General features: G+C 49.1%; 3 protein-coding genes across 3 annotated transcripts; 1 reads left to right on the top strand and 2 right to left on the bottom strand.

Annotated features, from left to right (window-relative positions):
• The first annotated feature begins 33 nt into the window (after positions 1-33).
• On the top strand, positions 34-9808 carry LOC120711638 (RNA-binding protein L-like). Its single transcript, XM_039997234.1, has 7 exons — positions 34-454; positions 1094-1553; positions 4256-4305; positions 4389-4519; positions 4616-4718; positions 4788-4970; positions 9524-9808. The coding sequence occupies exons 1-7, from the start codon at positions 68-70 to the stop codon at positions 9524-9526; spliced, it is 1317 nt and encodes a 438-aa protein (XP_039853168.1). The 5' UTR covers positions 34-67; the 3' UTR covers positions 9527-9808.
• A 3573-nt stretch (positions 9809-13381) lies between these two features.
• LOC120711640 (germin-like protein 8-7) lies at positions 13382-14978 on the bottom strand. Its single transcript, XM_039997235.1, has 3 exons — positions 14387-14978; positions 13643-14219; positions 13382-13590 (listed from the first exon to the last, which is right to left on the bottom strand). The coding sequence occupies exons 1-2, from the start codon at positions 14502-14504 to the stop codon at positions 13660-13662; spliced, it is 678 nt and encodes a 225-aa protein (XP_039853169.1). The 5' UTR covers positions 14505-14978; the 3' UTR covers positions 13382-13590; positions 13643-13659.
• A 1875-nt stretch (positions 14979-16853) lies between these two features.
• LOC120713904 (germin-like protein 8-7) lies at positions 16854-18056 on the bottom strand. The gene is made up of 2 exons (XM_039999868.1): positions 17868-18056; positions 16854-17660 (listed from the first exon to the last, which is right to left on the bottom strand). The coding sequence occupies exons 1-2, from the start codon at positions 17983-17985 to the stop codon at positions 17098-17100; spliced, it is 681 nt and encodes a 226-aa protein (XP_039855802.1). The 5' UTR covers positions 17986-18056; the 3' UTR covers positions 16854-17097.
• Between the last annotated feature and the right edge of the window lie 342 nt (positions 18057-18398).

Below are 18398 nucleotides of genomic sequence, written 5' to 3'. Positions count from 1 at the left end.
TGACCACCCCCACCCCCTCCTCCTCTTCCTCGCCTCCCCCTAGGTTTCGCCCGCCCGCGCCGCCGCCATGATGCCGCAGCCGCAGCCCGGCGTCGCCCCTCATCCCCCGCAGCCCGCCCCGGGCGCGCCGCAACACTGGGGTGGCGTCCCGCCGCCGATGGGCCCCCAGCACCAGTACGCGCCGCCGCCGCCCCAGCAGGCCCCGCCCCCGCCGCAGATGTGGGGCCAGGCGCCCCCGCCCCCGCCACAGGCGGTGTACGGCCAGGCGCCCCCGCCGCTCCAGCCCGCGTACGGGCAGGCGCCTCCCCCGCCGCAGGCCGGGTACTACGGGGCGCCGCCACCCGCCGCGCCGGCGCCCGCCGGGTCCAACGAGGTCAGGACGCTGTGGATCGGAGACCTGCAGTACTGGATGGACGAGAACTACGTCTACGGGTGCTTCGCGTCCACAGGGGAGGTACGCGCTTTCTCGGCTCCCGCATTTCTCGCGGTCGGAAACTGCCGTGTGCCGTCCGTGCCTTGCTTCGATTCGATTCGTTTGATTTGGAACCCTTTATGTTTTTTCTACACTCTACTGGCAGATGTCAATCAGATATGCTTATCGTTGTCGTAGGATTGTTAGAGTTCGATTCAGTATGGATCGATTGTGAATTCATTTTTAATGCTGTATTTGATCATGTGTGAATCCTTAGGGTTGGAGTATGATGCTATGGGTGTCAAACTATTAATAGAGGATTTAGAATTTCTGTGCATGTTTGTATATGATGTTATGGCACTAATCACGTGTAGCACCAAATCTGAATTCACAGAAATTTAAGAAAACTGTTGCCATGCTTTCATTGAGATTTTACTTCAGATGCATTGAAGCTCTTGTTTCCAATGTTAGCTAAAGCAAAATTGTACTTGTGCTGTGACCGTGATGTTTACAATTTTGCCTTGCATTTCTATTTTTACTGGCTGATTGGTTGATTGTAGAATGTTTCTGCTGCCTCTGCACCCAGTAATTATTTACTTATTTTTGTAGTTTTCACACCTTTCTTTTTTGGTTTTGTGCATAGGTGTATTTTGATCCTCTGTTTTTTTCTTGAATTTGTAGGTACAATCTGTGAAGCTTATTCGTGATAAGCATACTGGACAGCTTCAGGGCTATGGTTTCGTTGAATTCATGAGCCGTGCCGCTGCTGAAAGAGTTCTTCAGACCTACAATGGAACAATGATGCCCAATGTTGAGTTACCATTCCGATTGAATTGGGCCACTGCTGGTGAAAAACGTGATGACTCCCCTGATTATACAATTTTTGTTGGTGACTTGGCTGTTGATGTTACGGATTACATATTACAAGAGACATTCAGGGTGCATTATCCTTCTGTCAAGGGTGCAAAAGTTGTAACAGACAAACTAACTATGCGCTCAAAGGGTTATGGCTTTGTAAAATTCGGTGATCCTAATGAGCAAGCTCGTGCAATGACTGAAATGAATGGAATGCTCTGTTCTTCAAGACCCATGCGTATTGGGCCAGCTGCAAACAAGAAAGCTACAGGTGTTCAAGAAAAAGGTGGGGAATAACTTAAGACCAGTTGAATTTATCTTGTTTTAATAACTGCATTTTATATTTCTTTGCATTTGCACAATCAATGTTTTTAAATCGCCTAATCGTCTGATCGAACAATGGGTGGACCAGACGACTAATCGTGATTAGTCGTCGACTAGGGTCGATTAGTCGGGTTTGATCGACCCTAGTCGTCCAGGACATTTAGGTATATATATATATATATATATATATATATATATATATATAGTATAGGAGTTAAGTCCTGAAGTACTAGTATATATTCTCATATATATTTCAGGCCAAGAAAGTGTCTAGTTTTCTATGTCTAGTACTGAATATAGAGCAAATGGTGACTGCCTGGCTGGGAGCCTCTCCAGTCTTGCCTCTTAAGTTCTTTTTTTTTGCGAGTATTGCCTCTTAAGTTCTAACCCTAGTGGGCTTTGGCCTCTCATTTTCTCACCAGCCCAGTTACACAAACCTGATCGAGAACACCCCTAGTCGGACGATTAATCGCCTCTAATCGCCGATTAGTCGGTCGATCAGGCTTCCTGATCGAGTTGTGGACCCTAATCGAGCACGCTGGACCGATAAAGTCGATTAATCGCGATTAGTCGCTCGATTTGAAAACATTGTGCACAATTACATCTGACTTCCAGACTATTTCATTTGTCAGCCTTGTTACTGTGTTACGTTTGCTGTTACTTGCTATGCTAGTTTCAATTCCTGTGGTTTTGTTTTGCATACTTGTTCCAAAATGTATTGAAACTAGGTTGCAGTCCCTGAACAAGTCAAAAGTTCCACAGCATTTCGTTCCTGAATTCGGATCATTTGATACATTAGGATTCTGATGAAGTACTCATGAAACTCCTATTGTCTGGAAGCAGGATACCATGAGGCTCTTCATATAGGGAGCCTTGGAACTGACTTGAGCTGCAATGCATGTCTTGTGTAATGCATGGCCTCTGTTAGGTCAGTGTTAATTGTTTATGTCCTAAATTTGATCTCGGTTCCTACGGTATCTACTTTATGTCTTAGTTTTTTGCCCTCCTGCCACAGTCCAGTTATTTTCTTCTTTCTTTTATGAAGTCTAATACCCATTTAAGAACCTTTTGCCATTCACTCCCTTCCTGCCACAATCCATTTATTTCCTTTTTCCTTTATTAAAGCTATTACTTAAGTAAGTACCTTACCACTCAAATGTTCCAAGTTGGAGTGCTTGTATATAGTGCATAAGCTTCAAGCCTAGTGATGGGGAACCTGCACTTGTTTTCATATGGATTCACATTTCCTACATCATCCTTTCCGTAACCTTTTTTTTTTGGCAAGGATGCTATGCGTAAGCATCTTTATGGGCAAGATTTCACATTGATCTTTTTGGTAAACTTCCATTTGACAGTACCGAATCATTTCTTTTCGTATATCTAATTGACTTCGATGCCCTCAAAGTAACATTGGAAAACATGCAAACTGCTGATTCTTTTAGTGTGTTTAGCTATAAGTATCAATATAATATGTTCTACAAATATAATGGTGTGCCTATCCAGCTGGTAATGCTTCTTTGCAGAAGCTTTCATGTCCCTTTCTAGGGAGGAGATTTGATGTTAGATGCCAATAATCAAACCTTTTCACAATTTGTGTGGCTCCTGGGCTCCTGGGATATCTTAAGTTGCCTTAGGATCCTTCAAATAAGCATGCTTAGTCCCCATCTGCCAGCTTCTCTAGTAAACTAGCTCAAGGGAGTTGCTAGAGTTCAGTATGGAATGTTTGAATGTGTGCACACAAATATGAAAAATAAGTTCTAGAAAACACCAAAAGCGGTGATGTTTTTTCTGCTGATCTTCCTTGTCTTATGTATTTGGACATATTTATTTTCCACTTGTTTGCTCATTGAAAGTAGTGTGATTTTTGGCTTTTGTGATCCTGAGATTTTGGGGTCACATTCAGCATGTGGAATTCAGTTGCCTTACTCGCAAGTCATCTGAAAAAAAAAACCTTTATGATTTGCTTGCCTGGAACAAATCCCAATATTTGCTTTTTTTTTTCTTGCTTTGTGCCTGTGGATGTATTTTCTTCCAAGATATTATGAATTTAGATGGAAGTAGGAAAGTAGCTGGTTGCTGACTTTCTACTAGTGTCTAATATCAACCTTTATGAAGCCAAAATTGTCAACGTTTTTAGACTTCTGATTTTAGGTACACTGGGTGCAAGCATAGTTGAATGAGTTCATGCTGTAACAAGGTCTAGTAATGAATTTTGAACAAAATGCATGTAAACATTAATTGCTAGAATTTGACCTTTTAGCTGATGAAGTCCCATAATGCAATGTGCTCTCTGATATTATTCTTTGAATGTGAGGTTGGGAAGTGAGCAACCAATATTTGATGCGCTGCTTCCCCCAAAATTTTGACTTCTTTACATTTTTACACTTTTGTCATCAGGTTGTGATTCTCTGTGCTTGTTACTGTGGTATATATATCCTGTAAGCAAGTAATTGTAAATCTGATTGTCTGAACTCTGAAGCGTGTTCTTTTGCGAATGCAATATGTTATGGAATATCTGCATATGATTCTCTTAACCAAACAACATTTTGCAACTATTCAATCTCATAGTGTACTTGATAATCATCCACATCCACTTTATATTCTCAATTCTCAATATTCAGTAAGTCTTACATTAAGCTTTTTTTATTTGTGTTTTATTTACAGTACCAAGTGCCCAGGGAGTTCAGTCTGACAGTGACCCTAACAATACAACCGTGCGTTCTTTACGCTATTTTCCTGCCTGCAGGTAATTGTTTTTAACCAGTTACTAATAACCTGTCTCTGTTGTTGAGCACAGATTTTTGTTGGCGGCCTTGACCCCAATGTCACTGAAGATATGTTGAAACAAGTTTTCATTCCTCACGGAGAAGTGGTCCATGTTAAGATCCCTGTGGGCAAAAGATGTGGTTTTGTTCAATATGCTAACAGGTTGACTGAATTTGTACTCTACTTTTTCTTTGGTTTGTCGATATATGCTTGATTGTGTGCATCCAAGTAATAAAAGTTTTGTTACTGTGCGTCCAGATCCTCTGCAGAGGAGGCGTTGGTAATTCTGCAGGGTACCCTGATTGGAGGGCAGAATGTGAGGCTTTCTTGGGGTCGCAGCCCTTCAAACAAACAAGTTCAGGTTGGCTCTCGCATATTAACTTACCTTTTCCGTACCAATCAATTGAAGCTAATGCATTCATATTTCCAGCCTCAACAGGATTCCAACCAGTGGGCTGGGGCTAATGCAGGTTATTATGGCTACGGGCAAGGATATGAGGCATATGGGTATCCTCAGTCTCAGGACCCTAATGCTTATGGTTATGGAGCCGGAGCTTATGCTGGCTATCCAAATTATCAGCAGCAACCAGTGGCACAGCAGCCACAACAACAGGTGAGATTTTCTTGCTTGTTGATCTCTTAGAATTGCGAACTGGAATGCCATTTCCTTATTGTCGGTATCCTACAACTGGGGTACCCATTCCTACTGTGCCAAGACTCGCGTAGTTATCCGTAACTACGCCCTAAGGAGTTGAGCAGCCGGACTCTTGGGTTCCGACTTCATCTCACCGGACCAACGGTCCCGGACCCGCTTCCCGTTCGGGGACGGGTCCGGTGTCACCACGTGTCCCAGAGGTGGAAATGCTCAGCACCTGTGGCCGCGGACCCGGACCCCCGCAGGTGGGTCCGGGACCTCCACGTGCCATCCGGACTCCCGCAGGTGGGTCTGGGACCTCCACGTGCCATCCGGACACCCGCAGGTAGGTCCGGGACCTCCACGTGCCTATCCGGACCCCGTGAGCTCTCGGCTCAGCTAGCTCCTCGGGAGGGGTCCGGAGCCGCCACGTGTCACGCAGACGCGGGCGCGGGCGCAAGCCTTCCGCTGGAAGCTCCCTCACCCACCCGCATTAAGTGCGAGTGGTTGAGGCAGGCTCTGCTGCCGCTGGGCACGGGGCAGCTTTTGTCAGTCCACACTGTGGATCGCCAGTTATCGAGGCGGCTCGTCAGTTACCAAGGCAAGCACTAAAGACGCAGCGCCGCGCCCATGGGCGACGAGTCATGATGACCAGCTACTGACTGGAGCAACAGTGCACGCTGCTACAGTGGACTGAGTCAGTAGTTCGGCGCTTCATCATGACCTCGACGCGCGGCTGTAGAGGCTAGACTCTACACCGACAAGACAGCTCAAGACCATACCTGGTCAGAAGCTACGCATGGAAGCCGACGACAAGATCTCTGGATCTGAGGCGTTGAAGGCCAAAATGTAGTTTATAATACATCGCCGGGTCCACCTGTCGGGGCCCCGCTCAGTATATGTGCTCCCCTTGGACATATAAAAGGGAGAGCACGCACGGTAGAAAGAACAACTTTTCACTAGCTCAGCTCCTCCCCCAGCTTGCACACAAGCTCAGGCAATACATCACGCAGTGGACGTAGGGTATTACGCTCCGACGGCCTGAACCACTCTAAATCCTTGTGTGCTTTCTGTGTTCTTACGCCTCTAGATCGAGCATCCCTTGTCAGCCCCCAAGCTCATCAGCCCCCAAGCTCATCCTACACTTAAGATTAGTCGGGTGCAATCCGCCACCCGGCGGAGAAGCCCTCCGACATCTGGCGCGCCAGGTAGGGGCTGCTTGGCTTTTGCTTGATCATCGGCTCGGCATCACCATGTTCCAGGTGGCGAGCGCCAAGGGCCAGAACTCGCGCGGCAAGCGCCCGCGTCAGCAGGATGGCGACAGCGGGTCATGCTCTCCCAGCTCGTCATCAAGCAGGTCTGGGGGGACCACTCCGGTGGCCCGCTCCGGCGGAGACTGCTCGCTACGGTCGCTCAAGACCACTCCGGTGGCCCGCTCCGGCGGAGACCGCTCGCTACGGTCGCTCGAGTCCACTCCGGTGGCCCGCCCCGGCGGAGACCGCTCGCTACGGTCGCTTGAGTCCACTCCGGTGGCCCGCTCCGACGGAGACCGCTCGCTACGGTCACTCAAGTCCACTCCGGTGGCCCGCTCCGGCGGAGACCGCTCGCCACAGTCGCTCAAGTCCACTCCGGTGGCCCGCTCCCGACTCTACATCTCTGTAAGTCCAACCCTTAGAGGCACAGCAGGGAATAAAACATTTTCCTTAGTAACTAGGTAGTACTTCCGTGTGGTCCAGTCCGGTGAGCCTCCCCCATGGAGGGGTCCGGACCTCTGCAAACCAGGTTCAGGGAAGCGTACTCACCCTCCGGGGAGGTCTGGAGCCGTGTAGCCGCTTAGCCTGGTTTCGTACCCTAAGTCTGCATGCTCTACCTCCCTAGGGCGAGTACCGTAGTACCTAAGACTGGGGCCCGGAGGTCCGGACAGCTCCGGCCTCATAAACCCGTGTTCTGGCTTACATCGCACATCTCATGTACATCTAGTTATAAAGGAAAAATTTATTCTCGGTTCGCCTCTAAGGATGTTACATTCCAATTTCAATCTACGCATTCTGTTTGCGCTAACCCCCACGTGGCTTCTTACTCTTGTGTGGTGATTGTGGTCCGAATTGAGTTGGCTAGCTAGTGACTTAGCTCGAGACCCCTCATGGAAGAGAGGGGTTCGGACCCCTGGGAACCTGCAGATTCAGGGAAGCGCACTCATTCTCCGGGGAGGTCCGGAGCCGTGTAGCCGTTTAGTCTGGTTCCGTACCCTAAGCCTGCACGCACCACCTCCTGTGAATAAGTGCCGTAGTACCTAGGACTGGGAACCTGGAGGTCCGGACTTTCTCTTAACCTAAAGGCCGGCCTCTTGAGCTCCGTTCACTGAACCTAGCTGTCTATCTCAAAGGATTACAGCCAACAGGATTTGGGACCCGTGGGCACGCTACTAAGCATCTACCTTGAGTCATGTGCAGGTCCAAATGTGATGATGCAGCAGGTGACCCAAAGGATGGACGATGCAGGACAAGACCCTTGCGGTGCGCACCGCTGGGCGCCAGAAGCAGCCAAGTTGCTCACAGTAGTGGCCCCACCTGCGGGTTCGTTGCCTCTCCCGAGGCGGGCCCGGGGGCCACTGTCGGTACCCTACAACTGGGGTACCCATTCCTACTGTGCCAAGACTCGCGTAGTTATCCGTAACTACGCCCTAAGGAGCCGAGCAGCCGGACTCCTGGGTTCCGACTCCATCTCACCGGACCAACGGTCCCGGACCCGCTTCCCGTTCGGGGACGGGTCCGGTGTCACCACGTGTCCCAGAGGTGGAAATGCTCAGCACCTGTGGCCGCGGACCCGGACCCCCGCAGGTGGGTCAGGGACCTCCACGTGCCATCCGGACTCCCGCAGGTGGGTCCGGGACCTCCACGTGCCATCCGGACTCCCACAGGTGGGTCCGGGACCTCCACGTGCCTATCCGGACCCCCCGTGAGCTCTCGGCTCAGCTAGCTCCTCGGGAGGGGTCCGGAGCCGCCACGTGTCACGCAGACGCGGGCGCGGGCGCGGGCGCAAGCCTTCCGCTGGAAGCTCCCTCACCCATCCGCATTAAGTGCGAGTGGTTGAGGCAGGCTCTGCTGCCGCTGGGCACGGGGCAGCTTTTGTCAGTCCACACTGTGGATCGCCAGTTACCGAGGCGGCTCGTCAGTTACTAAGGCAAGCACTAAAGACGCAGCGCCGCGCCCATGGGCGACGAGTCATGATGACCAGCTACTGACTGGAGCAACAGTGCACGCTGCTACAGTGGACTGAGTCAGTAGTTCAGCGCTTTATCATGACCTCGACGCGCGGCTGCAGAGGCTAGACTCTACACCGACAAGACAGCTTAAGACCATACCTGGTCAGAAGCTACGCATGGAAGCCGACGACAAGATCTCCGGATCTGAGGCGTTGAAGGCCAAAATGTAGTTTATAATACATCGCCGGGTCCACCTGTCGGGGCCCCGCTCAGTGTATGTGCTCCCCTTGGACATATAAAAGGGAGAGCACGCACGGTAGAAAGAACAACTTTTCACTAGCTCAGCTCCTCCCCCAGCTTGCACACAAGCTCAGGCAATACATCACGTAGTGGACGTAGGGTATTACGCTTCGGCGGCCTGAACCACTCTAAATCCTTGTGTGCTTTCTGTGTTCTTACGCCTCTAGATCGAGCATCCCTTGTCAGCCCCCAAGCTCATCCTACACTTAGGATTAGGCGGGTGCAATCCGCCACCCGGCTGGAGAAGCGCTCCGACACTTATATTCTTCACAACTCTTAGATGCCAGTTCCTTTAACTTAAGTAATTCAGTATCTCATTAACTCTTAAGATTTGACTAGTTTTGATGGAACTTTATTATTTTCATTTGGCTGATTTGTATCAGCCATCATTTGAGTATTGATGTATTTGGTACGAAAAGACATTAGAGTTACATTTGCAGGACCCTCACTGTTTAGATATCCTCCTTTTTTTAACTGTACTTTTTGTTCAGAGGGAGTACTTTCGTCTGAAATGACCATTGTTGGACATTGCTGTAGAAATCTAAACAGTTAAAACACTAGGGCCCAATTTGTTTCTGCTTCTCTTGGCCACGGTTATTTTATAAACCGAACGAAGATTTTTTCGCTCATCGCTTCTCGTAGTTCAAAGCTCTGTAGCCCATTGAAGCGAAAATAAGCAAAATAAGTGGGGTGTTTGGTGGGATTGTCGCTTATATTCACTGATAAGCCGATTATATTCAGAAAGAAACAGGGCCTAGATCAGTTGAAGAAACTGGATTAATTGAACTAAAGTGCACAATCCTTCATGCTCTGAACCTAGGATTGTTTCTTGTAAACTGCTCTGAAACTAGATCTTATAAACTTGCTGAATTTTATCTCTTATTTCTTGTAGACCAAAATAAATTGATGCATCGACCTTGGTCCCACTGGCCTCGAGTCATTGTTGACCTTTTTATCTGCATAATATGTACTTAGTTTGCATGTATATTGCTATGAGAATCTGACAAATTGTTTCCATCCTGCGCAGTGAGATCCAGAGACAGCCCTTGGGTGCGTGGATGCAAGCGTGATTTACTGAGTTGTAAGATATAGAGCGACCGTTGCATGAAGGCTATACAAATATGATTTGTAGTCCTTCAGAGTTTTAGCGCCTTGTATGGTGCACTGTGGTTCTATTCTAGTATTCCATGATCCTAAAACAAGTTGCGTGTCATGGTATCGTTAATTTACCTTTTGCTAGCTCGTATGCTTTTGTGTCAAGTCGTTTTATCACTGGCATTTTTCTTTATACTATCGCGCTTTAAAATTTTAAGTGTGGCATGGATGATTGCCTTCGGTCGGTTATGTTTTGTTAGCTAACGAACGTGCAGATTGAGTTGCACCCATTTTTCTCGGCGACAGGATTAATCTGTGATTATCCTTTATAATCAGAGTTTCCTTGCCCGCTTTGGGATTGCTCTTTTTTTTCACTCCGCGAAGGACGGACAAAAATCACTGGCTATACACTTGGTATTCATTGAGCCCCTTGCAAATGTCGATCTTTTGGTGAGGTGCCCCTGCTGCTACTACAGATCATGCAGGGCCGCACCAACACAACAGTAGGGGATATTGAGTATCCTTTCCAGCTACAAAAAAAAAAGAGCTGGCACGGGTAATGTTGTAATGTTCATGCTAGAGTCTTAAAGGCAACAGCATGGATAATTAACATGCACATGAGCAGCTTCTCTGGTAGAGTAGAGCAGCTCCATAGTTCAATTACTCACGGACTGCAGAGTTGTCTTAGAGCAAGTATTATAAGCCTGGATCAGTAGGCGACTTGCTCGACACGTAGACGTCAGCAGATGACTTACTGGACACGTAGGAATAAAAGCATTGCTGGCAGAGAGAGAACGAAGAGAGAGAGAGAGAGGCGAGCGTCTGGGCAAACACCGGCCAAAAGCCGGACGACTTGCTCTGCAGCGCAGCTGCTCTGCCTCCCATTGGCTCTGGCAAGTTGCTGACCCATAAACATTATTAAATGAAGGCGGAGCCCACCACCACAAGTTTGGCACTCGGGTGAGCTGGAGCCCAAGACGCCAGCGTGTAGGCGTAACCATTAAGGCTCTCCGCACTCGTCACTCTCTAAATTCACTCTCTAAAAGGAATATTCCTGCCTAGTCATCGAGATTCTCCTCTCTATATTCAGTTTCTCCGCGTTCATTCACTCTCTATATCACTCTCTATACCAACTACCACAACGTGGGACCCACATGTCGTATTTTTTTTTCCTTTTTTTACCCCGCCCTCCCTCCCCGCTCTCTCCCCCACAGCCTCTCTCTCTCCCCCTCCTCTCTCCCTCCGCCACCGCGCCCCTCCTCCCCCGGCCTCCGCCGGCGGCCATGGCGAGGCGGCCTTGCTCCCCTCCCCCCTTCCCCCTCCCCTGCGAGCCCTTGCTCCCTCGCGGCCATGGCGCGGCGGCCTTGCTCCCCCCGCACGGGCGAGCTCGGCGCCGCAGCGGCCCGCAGGCGAGCTCCGCTCTCCCTCCGCCGCGAGCTGCGGCGGCCTTCCTCCCCCTCCCTTCCTCCCTCCGTTCCGGCGGCCTTCCTCCCCCTCCCTTCCTCCCTCCGCTCTCCCTCCGCCGCGAGCTGCGGCGGCCTTCCTCCCCCTCCCTTCCTCCCTCCGTTCCGGCGGCCTTCCTCCCCCTCCCTTCCTCCCTCCGCTCTCCCTCCGCCGCGAGCTGCGGCGGGCCTTGCGGGCCATGGCGGGCGAAGGCGAAGGCCCGCGCGCACCGGCGAGGCAGGCGCGGAGGCGGCCATGGCTCGGTGGAGCTCCCTCCCCGGATCCGCGCGCCGCCCACCCTCCCCTCCATCTCGAGCCGGCGAGCGGTGGGCCTGGCGGGGAACGCGCCGCACCGAAGGCCCCTTCGCCTCCCCGCGCCCCGGTCCTCCCTCCTCGCCCCTCCTCGTCGCTCCTCCCGCCTCCTCCCATGGCCTCGGCGCCCGGCACGGCTGGCGTGGGGCCGGGGCGGCGGGCCTCGCGGCGGCCGGGCGGCACCCCTCCGAGCGGCCATGGCGAGGCGAGCAGGGCCGGCTACCGGCGGTCGTCCTCCCTCTCCCTCTCTCCGGCTACTCCGCCCTGGCCCCTCCTCCTCGGCCTCCTCGCCGCGCCCCTCCCTCCGCGCCGCCACGGCCTTGGGTGGGCGCCGAGCCCCTCCCCTCCCGGCGGCCCCTCCTCCCCGGCTCACTGCCTTGGGTGGGCGCCGAGCTCGCCGCCCCGTCCCCCGCGCGGGCGAGCTCGGCGCTGCAGCGGCCCGCAGGCGAGCGAGCAGCGCCGCCGTGGCGAGCTCCGCTCCGCCGCGGTGCGGGCGAGCCCCGCGCGGGCGAGCTCGGCGTGGCGGAGCGGCCGCGGCGGCGGGGGCGGCCATGGGCGAGCGCGGGAGGGATGCTCGGGAGCAACGGACGGAGGCGGGCCCCACGCCACGTCGCCGGTAGAGAGCGGCCGCTACCGCGCCAGCTTTGGCGCGCGGAAATCCCGCACGCAACGATGGAGAGCGCCTTACAGAGTGCCGCTGCAGCACTTTTTTGCGGTAAAAGGAACTGTAAAACGTGTAGAGAGCGCGATCCAGAGTCCACTGCGGAGAGCCTAACCATGCTTTTTACCTCGCCTTGATTTGTTGCCCACCTTAGCGCCAGTTACTCATGGATGGCAATGCCCTTGAGCTGCATCGTTGTGAAATTCGTTCCTATGATAAGATCATCGATCATCACCGATTCCTCCCGCGTATATTTGTGGCGCCTCTCTGGCTTGATTTGAGGTGGTGTGGGGGGCGTTGAAGAGAGATGGGGGGCGCAATGGAGAGCGGCTGCACGGCGTGGGGGAGCTGACAATAGCAGGTGGATGCCATCTTCCTCACGGCCGGCACCGTGACCTTGAGCTGCCTCGCTCTGGGGAGAGGTGGTGACTAGGGGTGGTAGCGGTAGTGGTCATTTCATAGTCCAACTAGACCTTTTAATTTGTTAGCTCAAAATTAAATAGAATTAGAGCTCGGCTCTTTCGGTCAAATTTGACAGCCCTTTACCACCCTAGGTGGTGTCACTACTACAAAAATGGCCTTTAGTCCCGGTTGTAAGGGTCCCTGTCACACGAAAAAAATATTTAGCGCCATGCAGGACTTCAACTCAGAACCTCTTGCCTCCCACACAGATTCCTTACCATCTCCCCTACGCGTCACATGTGACTCTATACAAGGCGCATTCATTTTGTACTAACCTGTAAAGAACCCTTTGGTCCGGGTTGGTGGCTCCACCCGGGACCAAAGGGGTACCCTTTGGTCCCGGGTGGTGGTACCACCTGGGACTAAAAGATTTGGTCTTTTTGTCCCGGTTGGAGCCACCAACCGGGACCAAAGAAGAGTCTTTGATCCCGGTTGGTGGCTCCAACTGGAATAAAAGCCCCCTGCACTCTCCGCCTGCTCGGCTAGCCATTGGACCCAGAATAAAAGCCTCCATTGGCCCCGGGTCCAACGGCAGCCGGGACAAATGTGAGGATCAAAGGCCTGTTTTGTAGTAGTGTGTGCAGCATGGAGATGGCGCGACATGTAAGTGGCATGGTGGGGAGGCAGGGAGGGTGCTAGACGGAGACGGTGAATAAGTGGCACGGAGACTGCCTTGTTCGATTGTGCAAATGGTAGCTGCAGATGGTTTGATGACACATAGGTTTGTCTTTCCGCCTTTGTGAACCCACCCTCGTTAAGTCTAGAAGTGACAAGGCTATCCCAAACACACCTTGTTACAAGACCAACCCCCCCTCCCCCTGTTATGGCTCTCATGCATATTCTGCATTTGAAATTATGTATAATTATTGCATCATTAGTCAGCTGTCAATATAAAATTTCTGCCATAACTTCATGCAACTTACCACTTTGTTAATGTAAAGGAATACTCAGTAGTACATCATACAACATTATTTTAATACAAACTCTAATTTTTAAAGTGATTTGAGGGCCTTAAACATACTTGGTATACGACTGGATACACACCATTTGCTTTTGTTGTTTGTTACATAAAGATTAAACACATATGCACTTCCCGACCGAAGATTCAAGATATGCATCACCTCACGTGTTATAGTTTTTAGTAGTGATTGTTCTCCCAGAACTGAGCCTCACCTCACGTGTTATAGTTTTTAGTAGTGATTGTTCTCCCAGAACTGAGCCTGGAGCCAATCGATTGTCCCCTTCTCCACTTGGAATGCCTTGGCCAAAACATCATCAGAGATTGGCGGCTTTGATCCAAACACTGCGTTGGCAATGGTAATGACCCCAGGGTTTTGGCTGCTGAGTGCAGCAATAGCAACCGCTGGCTTGTCATAGACGGGGTTGAACTGGAAATGGATGAGCCCTTCGGGGAATAGAAACACATCACCCTTGTTGAGAACCTTGGCGAAGAGTTTGTTTGGGTTGGAGGTGACAAACCCGACGTACAGGGTGCCTTCAAGCACCGTGAGGATCTCAGTGGCACGTGGGTGGGTGTGCGGTGGGTTCTCACCTAAGGGAGCATAATCTATACGGGCCAGAGAGATGCCAAGAGTGTTGAGGCCAGGGAGCTGCATGACATTGATCAAAGTGACATTAGACCCCACCTTGCTCTTCATGGTGTCCCTAGGCTTGTCAAGGTTGGCTGCCTTGAAGAAGTCGTCTGCACTAACAACCATAGGGTCCTTGCACACGAATCCATTCACCTTCACTGTATGGATTATAGAAGCCAAATAGATACACAGACATAAGAAATTGGGCTGTGCATATAAATGTTTGCAGTGTGTATTTGTGTATTTTAACGAATGACTACTGTCTGATAAGTGACTTATAGCATAACAAGAACATTAGAAAATGACAAACTAAGTGCACACATACCAGGACAGTGCAGGTCGGCAACACAAAAGTCCTGGAGCGGGCTAGGATCAGAAGCAATGACCTGAGAGGCCACCAATGCTAGAAAAACTGATATAAGGAAGTAAGAGGAGGTGGCCATTTGGTTAATTGAGCACAGGTGGGTGTGTTTGTTTTGCTGATGGTTCGCTATGGAGGGAGATGGATGTGCTTATATAGCCACAGCACGCGGCAGCGTGAACTTGTGAGAGACTGAACCAGTCAAGTTGAGCCGACCAACAGAAGAATTGGTCTCCGGGTGTGGTAGAGAACCTGCTGATGAAACTACGTAGTATACGCAGTTACCTTTATGAACTCTTCAAAGCTACACCAACTTTAAATTTAATCGTTTTTACTCTGCCAACTAACTATTCAGACGTGGTCTCTTTTGCTCTAGCAAAACTTTTTAGTAAAATGATACCTGTTCTTTTGCTCATGTATGTTGCGTTGCGTATTCAAGATTGTTTATCTTAGCGTGGTACCAGTCACCTATATCTTAGCTTACAATACTCACCAGTACTGCTTGACTTTTCTAGTAGACACGGATGAAATGGTCTCTGTATCAACCTTTCAAAGCTAGCTTTCTATTACTACTGTAATATAATCTGACGTTTGGGGGGGGGGGGGGGGGGGTGACTTGTTCGTGTTTTGGGACACTCTGAGCTCAACCTTAAGCACACCTTTGCAAATGGACTTTGTCATTGTCTCTTACCATCCGATCCATTGAAACCTTGTTACACTGATTAGTGACCCTCAGCTTCTACATACACCGACCAGGGGAGTGCGCACGACCATCGTACGTGTGAATTGTGTGCACAAGGATTTTGAGACTGTTAGGGTTTATATTTATTACCATGTTGTGAACATCATGCACATTTCCACATTTGAAATCATGGGCAACCACACCATGATTGAGGCATCGTATAAAATTTGTAAGAAGAATTTAAGAAATTTATCTTTTTATTAATTAACATAATATAGGGGTCGAGCACGACACATCATATGTTATTAATGATTACATATGAAGCCTATTTTTTCAACGATTTCAAGGCCGGAAACGTAATTGGTATAGAACTATGAACGCAGTGAGGGGCTGTTTGTTTGCCGCCGCAACTCGCCATGAGTAAAGTGAGGCAGCCACACCTGTCCGACTGGTGTTTGGTTGTCTAGTAAAATTTGGCTGCCACACATTTATTTGCTTGTCGTTTTGCTTCTGTTCACTTATCCTTTAGCTGGTGGCGAGTGTGGTGAGTTGCGGCAGGTGAGGCAAGCTTTCTCGTTGCCTCGGCCGTGGCGACGCTACTGACGCCACACTGTGGCGTGGCTGACTGAGGCTAAACCAAACATCCCCTGAAACTTCATTTTGTTGGTTGTTACATAGAGATTGAAATAATCCTTGGAAACTCTCTATACACATCTTCTTATATATCCATAAAGTTCCGCCTTTTAGTATTGATTATTATTATTCTCATAGAAATGTGAGATCAATTGCAATGGAGGGGTGGGTGGGGTTGGGGTGGGGGGGGCGGGGCGGGGGCGCGGGGCATCCCCCACCTGATTCATTTTCTTCATTGAATCGGTGCACAGATTGTTCAAAGGGTTGCAGCTCTACAAACCAGGTTTCTAAAAGGAAGTGAGTTTGGTCCAATTACTGCATTGGCAACGTTAATAGCCCTAGGATTATGACAACTTATAATATAACTTGAGTTGTATGAGATAGTATATAGTCATACTATATGTAGGGTACAACTAGTAAATGATCTCGTCATCCTAAATGGTGTTAAATTAATAATATATAAAATATGAAATTTTAGATCTTACCATTACAACTTTGATATGCAACTACTCTACATCCGAGGTTGTTTGAAAATAAACCAAAACTTGTGGATTTTGAAACTAGAGAACTTATAATAATTTTTTGGACTATTAAATGACCTTAAATGAAAAAGTTATCAACTATAAAATTTTAGATCTTCATCAAGCTCTACAATTTTGGTATAAAATTTATCTTTATCCGAGATCATATAAAAAATTATAATTTTTTGTGTAATACCATTTGTAGAGGCGGATCATTACCATCACCCGCCCCTAAAAATTAATTTTCAGAGGCAGGTGATGGCGTCACCCGCCCTAAAAAATGATGGTCATTTCTAGGGGTGGGTGATGGCATTACAGGGACGGGTGACGCCATCACCCTCCTCTAGAAATATATTTTCATGGATGAGTCAGTTGCTACAGTAACCCCGCTCTCTTTGTAGGAGCGGGTTACTTTTTGACCCGCCCTTGGAAAAATGGGGAGTGTTCCTACAAATCTTTTTTGTAGTTGTGACTCCAGTGCCCTACCTATTTGACCATTTGCCACATATACAACAAATCACAATTTTCTGTTGCGGGCTCAAAAAAACCCATGTGCTACACACACACATGTAAAATGGGCTTGTAATAATTATTGTTTTATGCAATCAGACCAACAAAACATGAATACATATTCTTGAATAAATTGTATACAATGTTCACTTTAAATAATTATCCAAAGAGGGCAGTAATCCTCGCAAGTACACAATAACATTGGCGCAGTACATAAATACTCGCCATTTATTTTACCAAACATAGAATATAAACTAAAAACAGGTAATTGTATACAAAATGCATGTAAAACAAACATTTTCATACTAGAAACCCATGCTTGATTTGATTTAGTTGTGGTTGTCCTGCCAGAACTGAGCCTGAAGCCAATCAATTGTCCCCTTCTCCACCTGGAATGCCTTGGCCAAAACATCATCGGAGATAGGCGGCTTTGATCCAAAGACTGCATTGGCGATGGTGATAGCACCAGGGTTTTGGCTGCTGAGCCCAGCGAGTGCGACCGCTGGCTTGTCATGGATGGGGTTGAACTGGAAGTGGATGAGCCCTTGGGGGAATACGAACACGTCACCCTTGTTGAGGACCTTGGCAAACAGGGTGTTGTTTGGGTTGGAGGTGACAAACCCAACATAGAGCGTCCCCTCGAGCACCGTGAGGATTTCAGTAGCGCGTGGGTGCGTGTGCGGGGGGTTCTCACCTAATGGCGCATAGTCGATGCGAGCCAGAGAGATGCCAAGAGTGTTGAGGCCAGGGAGCTCCATGGCGTTGATCAATGTGACAATAGACCCCACCTTGCTATCCTTGGTGTTCTTGGGCTTGTCAAGGTTAGCTGCCTTGAAGAAGTCATCAGCATTCACGGCCATGGGATCCTTGCAAACAAATCCATTCACCTTCACTGTACGCATAGAAGAAGCAAAATAGATATACAAGATCAGAAACTGGGTGGCGCAAACGATAACAAGTTTCACTGTACAAATAGAAGAAGCAAAACACATACACAATAATATATATGTACCCTCTGACAGATGATTACCGTTTTGATTTTTGTTTATTGCATTAAAATCAAAACTACATGAATTACAGCAAGTGCAAGCATGCATACCAGGAGAGTGCTTGTCTGCGACGCAGAAGTCCTGCAGAGGACTAGGATCAGAAGCATTGCCCAGACATGCGACCAATGCTAGAAGAACAGCTAGAAGGAAGTAGTAGGATGGGGCCATTTTCTTTCGTCTCGTGCCTTTTCTGTTGCGTTCTTTGCAGTAGGCCAACCAGCTACTTGTGTTTGTTTTTTGTTGATGCAGGGAGATGGGATGTGCTTATATAGCCATAGCATGCACGCAGCTGCTCGAACTTCTGAACAATTGAGCAAGTCAATAAGTTGAATGGACCAACAGAAGAAACGATCTCTGGTTGCTAGCACCTGCTGATGAAATAAGGAGCTATATGAACCTTTCAAAGCATATCATTGTCAATATCTTTACACGGCAGTACCAAATCTGATCGGGTCGCTTTGCTCCTTGGCCAAAGATGGAATACTCATACCCGTTCCTTACTTTGTGTTGAGTGTCATACAAAAGATTTCTTTCCCTTTTCAATTTGAAATCTCAGACTTTAAAAATTAAAAAGTTATACC

The sequence above is a fragment of the Panicum virgatum genome, chromosome 6K, assembly GCF_016808335.1.
Source record: "Panicum virgatum strain AP13 chromosome 6K, P.virgatum_v5, whole genome shotgun sequence".
Lineage (NCBI taxonomy): Eukaryota > Viridiplantae > Streptophyta > Magnoliopsida > Poales > Poaceae > Panicum > Panicum virgatum.
This window is presented reverse-complemented; position numbering and strand designations above follow the sequence as displayed.

Coding starts and splice junctions, on each gene's coding strand:
- LOC120711638 (XM_039997234.1), top strand. CDS start 68: ATGATGCCGCAGCCGCAGCCCGGCGTCGCCCCTCATCCCCCGCAGCCC. Junction 4,306..4,388: donor GTGACCCTAACAATACAACC/GTGCGTTCTTTA, acceptor TGTTGAGCACAG/ATTTTTGTTGGCGGCCTTGA. Junction 4,520..4,615: donor TTTGTTCAATATGCTAACAG/GTTGACTGAATT, acceptor CTGTGCGTCCAG/ATCCTCTGCAGAGGAGGCGT.
- LOC120711640 (XM_039997235.1), bottom strand. CDS start 14,504: ATGGCCACCTCCTCTTACTTCCTTATATCAGTTTTTCTAGCATTGGTG. Junction 14,220..14,386: donor TGCCGACCTGCACTGTCCTG/GTATGTGTGCAC, acceptor TAATCCATACAG/TGAAGGTGAATGGATTCGTG.
- LOC120713904 (XM_039999868.1), bottom strand. CDS start 17,985: ATGGCCCCATCCTACTACTTCCTTCTAGCTGTTCTTCTAGCATTGGTC. Junction 17,661..17,867: donor CGCAGACAAGCACTCTCCTG/GTATGCATGCTT, acceptor CTATGCGTACAG/TGAAGGTGAATGGATTTGTT.